We start from the raw sequence: 13,333 nt of genomic DNA on the forward strand, positions 1-13,333 counted from the left end.
CTCTAAGAAATTAAATGTTGAATTTATTTGACCAAGTAATGACAATTGTTTCCACTAAACTTAAATGATTAAATGTAAAGTGTAAAATACAATACACTGTATATTACTAACTAATATAATAACTGTATTACCTAATTTAAAGTAACCCTAAAACCATCAAATAGTTCCCAAGCGCAGCCCTGTCTGCAGCTAACTGCTCCACTAGGGGATGGGTCAAATGCTGAGAACACATTTTACTGCTCACCAGTACATGAGATAACTAATTGTTTGAAGTTATTGTTTTCAACTGGTTTTACTGTTTCTTGAGCCTGAAACTTGAGCTACTTCACAATAGACAGCACTTTGGAGCCCCCTGCTGACCAGAAACCACGCTTAACATCTTTGTGTGTTGGCTAACAACACTGCTTTTTGGTAATAGCTGTTAACTGTTCCAAAAGCTAATTTAAAGGCTAGCTGTTAGCTTTTTCAGTTCACCAACCATCAATAAAAATTGCAAGAAGAAGAAGAATTTTGTTTTGTTGGCATAACAGTGGAGCCTGAAAGTAAAAGGAAGAGAGGAATGTCACTGGAGGTGAAGCTAAAACCGGAATGAACGCCAGCGCAGCCTACACTCGTTTGAGGAAGCTAAAGGGGGCTACAAAATCACGGACTGATTGTGACCTGGCTTTGTTGCTACTGGACTTGTAAGTAATAATGTTTTTTGTCCAACAGTAATCGTTGCTTTACACAACTAGTTTTAGTGAAACTAGTTGATTTAATTGTGTACGGAATTTCTGAGCAGGAAATGGCGTGACTGGCTTGTTTTGCGTTGCAGCTTCCAACTCAGAAAAAATGGATGCCATCAGTGTTGTTGAGTAGTAAACCAAAAGAATTATGTAACCAAGTTTTCTTGCATCTAAATAACAGTGACACACACGCCCTTCGACAGTTGCCAAATACAACCAGAAAAGCATTACAAATAAAATGTAAAAATATAAATGCCAGGAAAAGTAAAATCCATAAACACCGGTCCATTTTGGTGGCAATGTTACATTTTTCAACACCTTAACTATTGATACCAACAAAAACAACTTATCGGTGATTTTAAATAGCAAAAAGAGAGAAAACAGAACATATAAGTGAGAAAAATATAAAGACGATAACTACTTCCTGGTAGAACTGGGTGCAGCCATCTTTAAATTTGGGATCTCGGGGTCCTCTGAAACATACGAGCCCGCAGCTCAGAATTCCGAGTTCATTGCGTCATATCTGGCTAACTTATCTCGGAAAAATTAGTTCCGAGGACAACTGGAATGCACCATAACTTAGTCATGTAAATTCAACATTTCGTATTTTAGAGTGTATAAAAGTTATAAAACCCCACTTTTCATGTGTGCTCACTTCCACAAGAATTATTTTACCCAAACATCATTCAACTTGTGTAAAACTTTGATATCGTTAAAGAAATTCAGCTCTAGACTAGATAAATATTATGATAAGGTGGATATTTCTTCGAGCCTTGTTGTAACAGGAGATTTTACCAGATTTATCTCAGTCATCTGGCAGGTTTGACCAACAACAACACTGTGTATATTTAGCTCCTATCAGCTGCTGTTTGTTCTCTAAAAAACTATTTACCTCCTGCTACAGAGTCTTTAATAACTCTAGGAACAAAGAGGGGAGCAGCCCACAGCAACTCGTCTTAGCACTCAGGTGGCTTGCACAGATAATGAGCACACTGAAGAGGTCTAGCGTGGTTTACTGTAAAGGATGACTCATCATTTGTGCCAGCCATTTCCTTCAGTAATAAAATGGCTACTGCACGGCGCCCTGTACGGTGTTATGTGTGAGGAAGACTTCAGCACAGGGATCCGCTCCTGCAGCTGCAGCAGTCATTAGAAACATCAGCAGCAGAGCGAGCACACAGAACATCATGAATAATGCACGTGAACAGGAAACCCTCTTGTAGTTGCCGTTAACAGCATCACTTTAAAAGGATATGAATGTATCAAAATTTTAATAGCTATTCGCCTAACCGGATTGAAAGGACTTATGAAGTACAAGGCAGGTGTGGCACTAAAACGGAAGATTGTCTTCCCTTTATTCAGCACTATAAAGGTCTGTGGAGAGAGAAAAAAAGAAAAGGTTATAAAGGGTTAATGAATATAAACATCATTAAATCACTTTGTGTGTAAAACAAATGTGTCACTTATATCTATCAATGTTGCACATATTCTGGTGATGAAATAAAATGAAACAGAACTGTCGGGATGTTTCTGGGATTTTTTAGCTGTCCCACTCTCAGTCCTGTCCTTCCCACCAACAGCAGGAGAAAACAAGCACGAGCATAGAAAGACACTTTTTGTGGGTTAACCTCGCAATTGTTTGAATAAAACATGGCAAAATGCATGAAAGTTTAATGAAACTGTGCATTTGCACAAGTGATATAGGCTGTGGCACTTTCAACAAGGAAACCCTCAAAACATGAGGTCCCACAGAAGCTGAGTCAGGAGGCGGGAACAAGGAGGAGGAAGCAGGGAAAATGGTTGACGGTGCTGCAGTATTCGATTAATCCGAGAAAAACGAAACTTTCAAAAGCGCTGAAACCTTCCTAAAATTTGAAGGCAATAATCCCACTACAGATGCACACGAGCGAAAGTAACTTTCACACAAATCTGTGGAAACCAGCAAAAACGAGCCTCCAACGTTTTCATTTATACAACCCGCTAAACAGCTTCATGTGTGCAGAGTCTGGTCTTGGCAACGCATGACTAAACTGCTGCAACGCTACTGAAAATTTCATAATCCTGAGCTGAGCAGGGAGGAGGAAGGTATAAAAACAAAGAAGATGGGGAGCAAATGAAGTAAGCTGTCTGAGGAGAAGCAGGGCAGAGGGAGCCTGAGCGAAGGAGCTGGGCAGAATTTCACGAGAAGGCAAAAGGGGGAAGGGCGGGAGATGGAGAGAAGGAGCCATCAGCTGGAGGCAGCCGGCAGGGAGACAGCATCTGTATCCAAGAGGGCCGCAGCAGCGAGCACCATACACTCCACCAGCACGTTCAGCGGTCGATGGCTTTGTTTCACAGCCCCTTTACTACAAAAACCTCACACTCATTCATCACTGATGCAGTAACAACCCCCTTAGGCACACCTGCTCCTCCTACTCTTCTCCTGTTTCCAATGATCATAAAGTTTTAGCCAAAAGTTGTTTTCATTCAGTTTAACTCCAACATCTCATCGTGATTTAACAAATCTTCACTGTAGAAAAAAATCTCTAAATCTTTTGTTGGTTTGCATTCAAGGCTGTAAAAATGTCAACAGCGCATGATGAACGGTGCGATGTTCACAAGGGAGGACCAGAACACAAACCGATGACGTCATCCGAAGGTCGTGAACTCTCTCCATCAGTCTGTCACTTCTGTCAGACACTGAAAAAACAATCTAGAAGTTTGCCAACCACGTTGGTTTTGACTGACTGGTTATATACATGTTAAAAATGAAAGAAAATGTCACATTTACTCTTTCTGTGTGGAAGTACATACACATTTGTGATTTATCTCAGTCCTCATTAGACATCTGAAAGGCTAAAGCTTTGCATTTATACTAAAATAAGCTAGAAAAACAAAAATATGAGTTGCAGAGAAAGTGCATCCATTTCCTCCCTGTCCTGATATCATCTCTCCCTCCCTTCCTCCTTCTATCTTCCCCCTCTCTTTTAAAACTATTTTTCTGTCCAGCAGCACAGAACACAGCCTGGCTGAGCCCTCCTCAGCGGGTCTGGTAGCCCTCAGCTACGGGGACGCACAAGGTCACCATCTGATCTGACGTCAGGAGCTGCCCCAGAACTAAGGTGGCATCAGGTCCCTCTTGGAAAGAGCCCAGACTGGTGGCCATAATTAGATTTGCCCAAACAGAGAGCTGAGAGGACTGCTGGAGAGAGCAGCTTGAAGATGCCCGTTGGACCAGGGTTCTTCTTTGACAGTGATGCACTGAAAATGAACGAGTTGTATTTTAGCTGGAGAAAAATCAACAAACAGTCCCACAGAATGCTGGACATGTTTGCCACGTGTCATTGGAATCGTGTCTCCTTCTCGTGAGCTGGACTGGTGTGTTATATAACATGCAGCGTGCACCATGTGGAGACAGGGAGGTAAAACAAAGAGCATAACGCACTCTAATTGTGATCTTCTTTACTCTCACACACACATTCATGCCAGCTTGTGTTTGAGTAAAGTTAAGAGGAAAGCTTTGCAGACTGATGGGAAATGAGGCAGCTTTAAAATTCATATTGATCCTATTTTCATGTTTCTTTGTTAGAGCAGCGAAGCATGATCCAGTTGGAAACTCACCTGGATCTACATCAATGCTCAGATCATTCTGCATCTTGCAGGGCATCGTTCACGTCGATGCTCCAACATGGCTGCAGATTCTCTGTTTTACACTCCTCCACTTCTCCGTTTCAGTTTCTCTCCACACCTGCACGTGTTGCCCTTCCTTCCTTCTCTAACCTTCAATCTGAGGCTGACTCACGACCGGAGCAGCGCGACAACAATGGTCTCCTTCAGCACTTTTGGCTGACAGTTAGCTGGTGATATTCAGAGCCTGTCAAGGTCACACCTGGCCATCCTCTCAAGAAGTGTCAGACATGACGAGAGCCCCAGAGAGACACATGTCTCCTCTCAGACAGCAGCAGTCCTCTCTGCCTGCTGCTGCCTTTTTCTGGCACAGATTAAGTTCTGAATGATTTGAAAACAACGGTTTCTTTAATGGTTTCTGTTTGTGGCCTCTGCCCTAAAGCTCTGTGTGGAACATTGGAGATAACAACTGTCTGCTTGTATTTGACCTGCACTCAATGTCTTCAAAAGACTCAAATGGCAAACACCATGTACATATCTGCCAATCAGATGGACCCTCACTTTAATAAACACACTCAGCTGGCACAAAGAGCTACGTTTGCATAATGATGACAGAACAACTGGCTTTATCATCACTGACAATTTCATTTTAATACTCAGCTAACTTGCAATTGCATGTTTTCTAAAACTGTGCAGGCATAATATAGAAAAACATGTGGAAGATAACATGTTTATTTTCATCATGGAGACTTTTGCAGAGGATATGAAGGCAAAACAGGCCATGCATGATGAAATAATGATAAGTGTAGCATGTGTGATGTTATGGGCACTGAATTTGGAATTTAGGAAGGTTAAGTGTCTGAAGACTGGGACAGATACTTCTGAGCAGGATTACATTTTACCTTTGCGTTACTAAATCTAAACGAAGCTGAAGATCTGAATACTTAAATGTTGTAGACAGACGTTTTCAGGCTTTTTGGGTTTTAATATTTGCTAAACAGTTGTGAAATATCCTTCCAGCTCTAGTACAAAATAGCAAAAGAAAAAAAAAACATTTTTCTAAACTCACTTTCTGAGTCTTCAGGTAGTACGGATCCAGATCATCCAGGGGTACCGCCACCATTCCTTTAGGCGGGTCCCCATAGATGTAGGGCAGGCTCTTCCCGGCCTCCAGGTCACTGTTGGGTTTGGGCTTGTTCTCGTCATCATCATCTCGGTAGCTGCTGTCCTGCTTGGGTGGCTTCTTGTTCTTCTCCTCTGTGATGCGCTGCTCAAGGACCACCAAAGATTCCCTCGTAAACTTCTTGAAGCTATCAGGTCCTGGCGGTGCAAGAAGGGGTGCAGCCATGTTTTCATCCTGCAACTACTTGGTCATTAGGTTTGTACCATCCACAGTAGCAGCTCTGCAGAAGGCAGAAGGAGAAAAATAATCTGAACAACCATTTCTGGCAGAAACTCACAGCTTCACAGACAAAATATAATGCTAATACAATTTGTGGTAACACTTTACAATAATGGTCCCTTTATTAATGTTACATAGTGTGTTATTAAACATAAAAGGGTCCCTTTATGAACGTTACTGTTAACTTTTAAGTGTCCTAAAGGTTAGGACAAAGGGCCAGGGGTGTGTGTGATTAGTATTGCATAACATAATATGGTTAAGCAGCTGTTAATACTTTGAGAGTTTGTTCATGCTTAATAATGCACAAAGTAATGTTAATAAAGGGGCCTTTATTATAAAGTGTTACCCAATTTTTTCAGCAACATTTTGAAACTCTGCTTACTGTAGCTTTTCACAAACATAAGATATGTGCTGCATGGTGGTGCAGATGGCAGCAGTGTTGACTTGCAGCAAAAGGGTTGCAGGTTCAAATCCTTGCTTTGTCCTTTCTGTGCAGAGTTAATTCTCCCCATGCATGGATTTTCTCCCACAGACCAAAAACATGCATGTTCAGGTTGATTGGAGATAGGGGTGTGTGAGTGTGTGAATGGTCGTGTGTCTGATGTGTCCCTGTAAGGGACTGGTGACCTGTCCAGGGTGTCCCCCATGTCTCTTCCTATGACTGCTGGGTTAGACTCCAGCTCCCAGTGACCCTACTGAGGATAGTTGGTTTAGAACACGAGTGTGTGATGTTAGTTTTATATGCCCTGTGTTTGTTACATAGTTGTTGATTTTTCCTGCTTGATGTGGAAAAAATGAGACTAAATGAAGACATGTTACAGACTCAACGACCAACAGATTAGCTATCACTCAGCTTTAACTTTTTGGAATAAAAATGTAAAAAAAAATCATGTCTCCATAACATTAGTGTTTCTATGACTTGGAAAGCTGTTTATACATAGTAAAGTGTCAACAAACAAAACAATACGTTGGGTTCCATATCTTAGTGCTCATATGCATTTCTGCTTGCAAAACTTCTCAAGGTTTCACTCAGACACTCAAGCCCTAAAATAAAATAATCTGCATGTCTGGTTTTGTTTGGAGTTTTTAACCCAGACCAGTGCAAGGATTTTATTACTTTTGGGGGGAAGATTATAGAAATGATGTCAGAAAATTCAGCTGACTTACTAACTGCATGACTCGGTGGGGCTTTTCTTAAACACTCCTTCGTGCTAATTGGCGCAATGACTCAAACCAGGAGTGGAGAGGGAAGAAAGATGAGGAAGAGGGTCTGTCTAATGTGAAACACATTCCAGGAACTTTTCGTCCCATTTCTTGGTTAAACTCTTCACGTTAGACCGCACAGATTATTTTTGTGGAACAAGACCGTCCGCCATATCTGAATCACAAGGCCCGTCCCTCCCTCTGCTCCCCTCTTGCATAACGCACTCTAATTGCAAATGCCCGAGCTGCAATCACGGGGAGTGGGGGGGACTTGCACTCTTCCTGTCCTGGCATGGGGGAGTGATGGTGATGATGATGATGATGAAAACACACCAAAGCTAAAGAGAACACATGCGCGCAGAGGAGGCCGTTTTAAAATGGATCCCGGAACCTTCTGAGGCTCTGCTGGCGCTGTCCGCTTCAGCACCACGGCGCGCGCGCACCAACACATACACGGGCGCGTGAGTGCGTATACGCGCAGGGAAGAAATCAAAACCGATCTGTCCGGTGAAAAGATGGAAAGGAAAAAAAGACACAGTGTGCTCTCCTGCCGGCCGGATCTTTATCCCTGAAGTCATGGTGACAGCTGCTCCGCACGCGCACATCGTTCCGTCTTCTCCATTATTTGATCTATTCTGCCCAAATCTCGTCTCTACACGCTGATAATCTAGAGATGGCCTGAATTAGACAGCATTGGTTTTGATTAATGTTGCATTCATTAGAAAAGTCGTGCTCCGCCTCTGTGGAGGCTTTTTACTGCGCAGAAAAGTGGCCCGTTCCGCGCAGATCTACCAGAGCGGTGTTTGCTGCAGTGGGTGGTTTGTATGTTGCAAATGTCACGCTGAGAACAACGCATCTATGGGTTCCCCACTCAAAGCTGCAAGTTTCTAAACGTTTCTCCACAAATCATCCAACTACGCATTCATTTGGAATAATGAAAATACATGAAGAGGTCGTCCTCGGTCGGGACATTATGTGCGTTTTGTGCGCGCCATAAGAATCTGCACCACACCCGAGGAGCCATGTCTACTGGCAAATCAATACCTGTGCAAAACACAAACCCGGAGATGGAGCCGGAATCTGCACATATGTTTGTAGGATGAAGCACGAGCATGGGTCATGGCGCTGCAGCCACAGCAGATCACCTGCAGCAGCATAAACGCCTTAATTTATGAGAAAAAGATCATACTCACACAGCGTCACCTTCTTTTTCGAAGCCGTGTGTTTCAAGTGCATCATCTTGTTAGTCCTTGTATGATCAGGGTATTAAATGCACATTTATTTGGCTTTTATATGCTGGAGGAGTCAGACTGCGTCTTGGCTGAAAACCGCTCTCCTCCTCCTATGGCCCAGGTGCTGGAATAATCGCAACAATCCCTTGTCATCGAGCCCGACTAATCATCAGTCGTGTATATCATTCATCTCTGCTCTGGTCCAGTCCACTTGTTTAGTTGACACCCTCTTCCATCCCGCTCCAGAAAAAAGACGCGGGGCAGTGAGCAGCTCTGCGACATTTAGGCTTTACGCAAGGAATCCCACCGACGGAGAAATCCACCCTCAGCCCAGCGTTTCATAAAAAAACACCACAAATGAAACATACTCACTCTGTAAGGGTTACAGGGAATCCGGAGAGTCGTTGCAGGACTGCAGATGTGGGAAAGATCGGGGAGAAACTGCGGTTGTCGCCATATTGTTGCTGCTCTCTTCCCCCCTCAGAGCGAGCAGCAGCTTCCCTGCATAATTGATGACTCTCAGCAGAATGTGAGGGAGTGTCGGCAAGTGCGCTTGGTAAAATCCTAAAGGTCATTTAGGCCTGCAGACTCCAAACCCCAGATTATCCTGCTAAAGGGACCTGATGAGCATGCACGCGCAGAAGAGCAGACACCTTTCCTTTCAGCGCAGGATTTTTGTTTTTTGTAGTTTGCAGGCGTTGAGAGTGCTGACAGCAGAGCACCATAAAATAAATGATGGGGTTTTAAATGTTTCTTTCTGTAACTCCTAATTATAATAAGTCCATCAATTATTTAGAAGCTTTATTTTGCCTTTTTACCATGCAACTTTTTTCTAACATATATTCAACATTTTACTTAATTCAGTGTCAATTTTAATAACTCTTATTCTTGCGGTACAAAATATGTAGTCAAATGACTCCATTAAGCATAAATCACTAATGACAGTGTTTACAATTACAATATGTCTGTTCATCATTATCAATAAATGCATTGGTCATATCACTTATTAATCATTATTATTATTATCATTATAATTATGATTATTATAATTATTGTTATTATTAGTAGTAGTAGCAATTCCCCTATACTCTCTTAAAGAGCAAGTCACCCCCAAATCAATAATTTTTTTCTGATAAACTATATAAATGTGTGTCTAATTGTGCTACAGACACGTGTAGTCAATAGTTTTGCACTTTAGTGCATGTTAGTTAAAATTTTAATTTTCTGCCTGAAACTGTCAGAGTTGTGCCGTTGTCAGGTAAAAACTCTTCACTGCATTTGAATTTAAATCTGCCACCGCTATTGGCTAAGAGGTATGCTGTGATGTAAACTGGTACATTATGATGTCACAATGTCGTGAGTGTGTGTATTTGTTAGTGGCTCCACCCTCTCGGTCTGCTAGGCAACAGCATTTGTTGCATTTTTCAAACATGAATTGGGAGTGATATGCTTCTTGTAAGGGGTGACTTGCTCTTTAAATATTGAGAAAACGTTACATGGAACTAACTATTACAAAATAAAAAGTATGAAAAGCAGTTTTTTAAGTTGTAACCTGACTTCTGCTGTGTGTGTGTGTGTGTGTGTGTGTGTGTGTGTGTGTGTGTGTGTGTGTGTGTGTGTGTGTGTGTGTGTGTGTGTGTGTGTGTGTGTGTGTGTGTGTGTGTGTTTCTACCGTTTGAATAAAACTGAATAGAATGGAAAAAAAACAATGTGTTACTAGGAAGAATTATCTCCATGCGCATCATTACATCACTGACCGGAAGGAACTGTTTTTGTTTGAAGTTAAAAGTCCTTTTGAGTCCAGGTTAGATGGAGGTAAAGGTGTTTCTCCTGTTTTTTAGTATCGTGTGTTTGTCCGCTCCAGCCTCAGCACAACATGGTGAGTTTTAAACATTAGAGTAAACATTTAGCTCATGTTTGGTTTATTTGTTATTTTGGCAGAAAATGATCAAGAGTGTTCTTGACTGAGTGTGGCAACAACGTTTTTATTTTTAATGTCATGATAAAACATATATTCTTACTCGTAAGGTTGTGGGCAGCGGACTCTGGTCGGGAACCCTGATGTGTCTCGTATCGTGGGTGGCCAAGAAGCACCTGAGGGGGCGTGGCCCTGGCAGGTGAGCGTCCAGATTTTCTACAGTCATCACTGTGGTGGGACCATCATCAACGACCTCTGGGTGCTCAGCGCTGCACACTGCTTCTACAAATACATGTGAGTGGTGAACACAAACACACACACACACACACACACACACACACACACACACACACACACACACTATACACATACTGATCCTGTGTTTGTGTTCAGGTCCATCAGCAGAAACCAGTATAGAGTGATGGCAGGACTGAACGTGTTGTCTGCTCCAGGACTTCACATTCAGGTACGCTCCATCAGAGAAGTCAAAATTCACAAGGACTACAACGACACCACAACTGACAACGATGTAGCGCTGGTGCTGCTCAGCTCTCCGCTCAACTTCACGGCCTACGTCCAGCCAGCCTGCACTCCTCTTAGCTCCAGCCATGAGGTCTCTCTGAACTTCAGCCACTGTTTCATCTCTGGATGGGGCAGCCTCTACTACAAAGGTGGGGTGCTCCTACATATATTTCCATAAATGTGACAACTTGTGGCTGTAGAATAAATGAGTTATGAACAGTGTTGTGTGTGTGTGTGTGTGTGTGTGTGTGTGTGTGTGTGTGTGTGTGTGTGTGTGTGTGTGTGTGTGTGTGTGTGTGTGTGTGTGTGTGTGTGTGTGTGTGTGTGTGTGTGTGTGTGTGTGTGTTCTGCAGGCAGTGTGGTGGACAGACTGCAGGAGGCTGAGGTGGAGCTGATCGACAGACAGACGTGCAACCAACCCACCTGGTACAACGGCATCATCACTGAAAGCATGATCTGTGCAGGACTGGAGGGTGGAGGAGTCGACTCCTGTCAGGTATGATGGAGGTCTTATTCTGTGTCATCTGCACATTTCTGGCCTCTAACACACTGGTGGTGCTGGGTGCAGGGGGACAGCGGAGGGCCCCTGCAGTGCTACAGCGAAAACGATGGCAGCTTCTATGTGGTGGGAGTGACGAGCTTCGGAGAGCAGTGCGGGCTTCCTCTCAGACCAGGGGTGTATGCACAAACCAGCAGGTTTGCAGACTGGCTGAAGGCAAATCAGGAGGCAACACCAGCACCTTCTGCTTCAGAAAGACTGAACAGAAAACTGATCCCAGTTCTGCTCAGTGCAGCTCTGATGCTGCTCTAAAGCATCTGCAATAAATAGAGTCCCTGACCCCAGGCATGTCTCAGTGTCACAGGCTCTGTTTACAGTGTAAGGATTTGTTTTTCTTTCCTTTTGAACAAATCCTAAAATGACCTGTTTTACACACAAGAGTTTAAACATTTTAGGTTAAACATCATAAAAGATCACATTTGCTTCATCAAAACAGGTGGGGTTTGCATAAAATATTTTAAATATATATTTCAGGTGCTCTTCAGGATCTAATAAATTATGGAATGTGTATGGGGAAGAAAAATAGGTAATCCGAGGCACTTAGAAAAATGTTTTTATTAGTGCAAGAGGAAAAGGGAAAAGCCAACGTGTTTCAGTCGTGTACGACCTTCTTTAGGGCTTAAACTCTGACGAAGGTCACATTCCATATCGTATATGGTCACATTAATTATGACTCAGAATGGTTTTAAGAAGACAAACAAGAATAATGTAAACAGAATGTAAAGAAAGAGTTGTTCATTTAGGGTTTGTGTTTTAATTTCAGACACGTTTTTTTTGTGAGGGTCAGTCCCAGTGTTATTTTAGATAACTCATTTGAGTTTGATTTTTCTAGCAGGTTTTTTGGATGGGTTTTTTTTTCCATTGCAACATAAAATTAGTCAAACCTGTTTTTCTTTTGAAAAAAAAAACGAACTTTTAACCAAAAAACTGGACTAAATTAACCTAAACTTGCTAATCTGGTATCCTGAATACACATAAACCTGAATAACATTGAACTGTGTGACATTTTTATGAGTGATTTTATATTTTTGGATGAAGCAGAAATGGTGAAACCTGCTGAGATACGTCTGTGGGTTAAAAAGAAAAAAGAATTGACAAAAACATTATTTTATATTGTTGCCACAAAGCAATTATCACACAGTTATTCATGAGTCAGTGGTCTGTTGATGTGATTTCAAAAATAAACAAAAATAATTCAACTATACAGATCAGAATCAGAATCAGAATCAGAATTAATTTTATTGCCAGCGCTCAGATCAGATCAGAGCATAGGAACTCGACTCCATAGTACAACCTGACCAAGGTTACACACACATATAGACAGGACAGATGCAGGCAGACCATGGGAGCAGCCTTTTGACGGCGCTCCTTTGTAGATGAATGAGGGAATACATGAGGAAAGTTCAGGGGAGGGAGAAAAAAGGCATTAACAGGGTCACACCAGCAGGGTGTAGCACTCTAATGCAAAAAACACCCGACATGTAAGCACAAACGTCACAGTTCACAACATGAGGCCCGGTAGGTGGGGGGGGGGGGGCTGGGATCCTGGTTTCCTCAGCGGGGGCTGCCTGTGGCGCTCAACCAGCTGGCTACGCAGGTGGGAGGGAGGTCATGGGGAAGCACAGAGAGTGAGTCCTTTAGCTTAATGATGAGTAAAGATGAGTACTTTAATAACAAACTACTGCAAATGTTTTTCTGTCAGTGTAAATCTTGATTTTAATCGTCACTAATCTGAAAAACCTAAAATTTTATTCATGTTTTATAAATGGCACGCAACCCTTTTTCCATAGAAAGTGAGTCACATTCAACACAAGCATGTGCTTTGAATTCACTATTTTACTTTTAATGATGCATATCTTAATATGTTATAAAGTCACCTTCGCATTAGGGTAGGAAACATAACAAATGTAGATAAATGCCACCATAAAGCAAACCAGACTTCATAACATCAAGTTTTAAAATCAGTGTCAACAGGACACAAGGATTACAGTCACACTCCTCTGTTCATCATTATCCATAAATAGAATAGGTCACATAATAATACTAATACTAACAACAACAACAACAACAATAATAATAATAATAATAATAATGATAATAATATGTTCCTCTAATTACTCTGTGCTGCATAAACGTATTGCTTGTTTTTTTCTGTGAAGACACGAG

General features: G+C 42.1%; 2 protein-coding genes across 9 annotated transcripts in view; one reads left to right on the plus strand and one right to left on the minus strand.

Moving 5' to 3' along the window:
• The window catches only part of scn8aa (sodium channel, voltage gated, type VIII, alpha subunit a), a 47,757-nt gene extending 38,938 nt beyond the window's left edge, over positions 1-8,819 (minus strand). For 5 of the 8 annotated variants that reach the window (XM_070545138.1, XM_070545135.1, XM_070545132.1 and 2 more), the window contains exons 1-3: positions 8,541-8,818; positions 5,401-5,734; positions 1,981-2,099 (exon numbers count right to left, since the gene is read on the minus strand). In XM_070545138.1, the coding sequence (XP_070401239.1) occupies positions 1,981-2,099; positions 5,401-5,679 (398 nt within the window). In that variant the 5' untranslated portion in view covers positions 5,680-5,734; positions 8,541-8,818. The other 3 variants (XM_070545137.1, XM_070545136.1, XM_070545134.1) reach the window with 3 other exon arrangements.
• A 1,121-nt stretch (positions 8,820-9,940) lies between these two features.
• Positions 9,941-11,452, plus strand: LOC107390837 (transmembrane protease serine 11D). Its single transcript, XM_015967794.3, has 5 exons — positions 9,941-10,047; positions 10,197-10,380; positions 10,480-10,757; positions 10,962-11,104; positions 11,177-11,452. The coding sequence occupies exons 1-5, from the start codon at positions 9,978-9,980 to the stop codon at positions 11,417-11,419; spliced, it is 918 nt and encodes a 305-aa protein (XP_015823280.3). The 5' UTR covers positions 9,941-9,977; the 3' UTR covers positions 11,420-11,452.
• The last annotated feature ends 1,881 nt before the right edge of the window (positions 11,453-13,333 follow it).

The sequence above is a fragment of the Nothobranchius furzeri genome, chromosome 15 (assembly GCF_043380555.1).
Source record: "Nothobranchius furzeri strain GRZ-AD chromosome 15, NfurGRZ-RIMD1, whole genome shotgun sequence".
Classification (NCBI taxonomy): Eukaryota; Metazoa; Chordata; class Actinopteri; order Cyprinodontiformes; family Nothobranchiidae; genus Nothobranchius; species Nothobranchius furzeri.

Bases quoted from the DNA above. Each gene is read 5' to 3' on its own strand.
- LOC107390837 (XM_015967794.3), top strand. From the start codon at position 9,978: ATGGAGGTAAAGGTGTTTCTCCTGTTTTTTAGTATCGTGTGTTTGTCC. The intron at 10,048-10,196 runs GTGAGTTTTAAA...CTTACTCGTAAG, and splicing joins TCCAGCCTCAGCACAACATG to GTTGTGGGCAGCGGACTCTG. The intron at 10,381-10,479 runs GTGAGTGGTGAA...GTTTGTGTTCAG, and splicing joins CACTGCTTCTACAAATACAT to GTCCATCAGCAGAAACCAGT.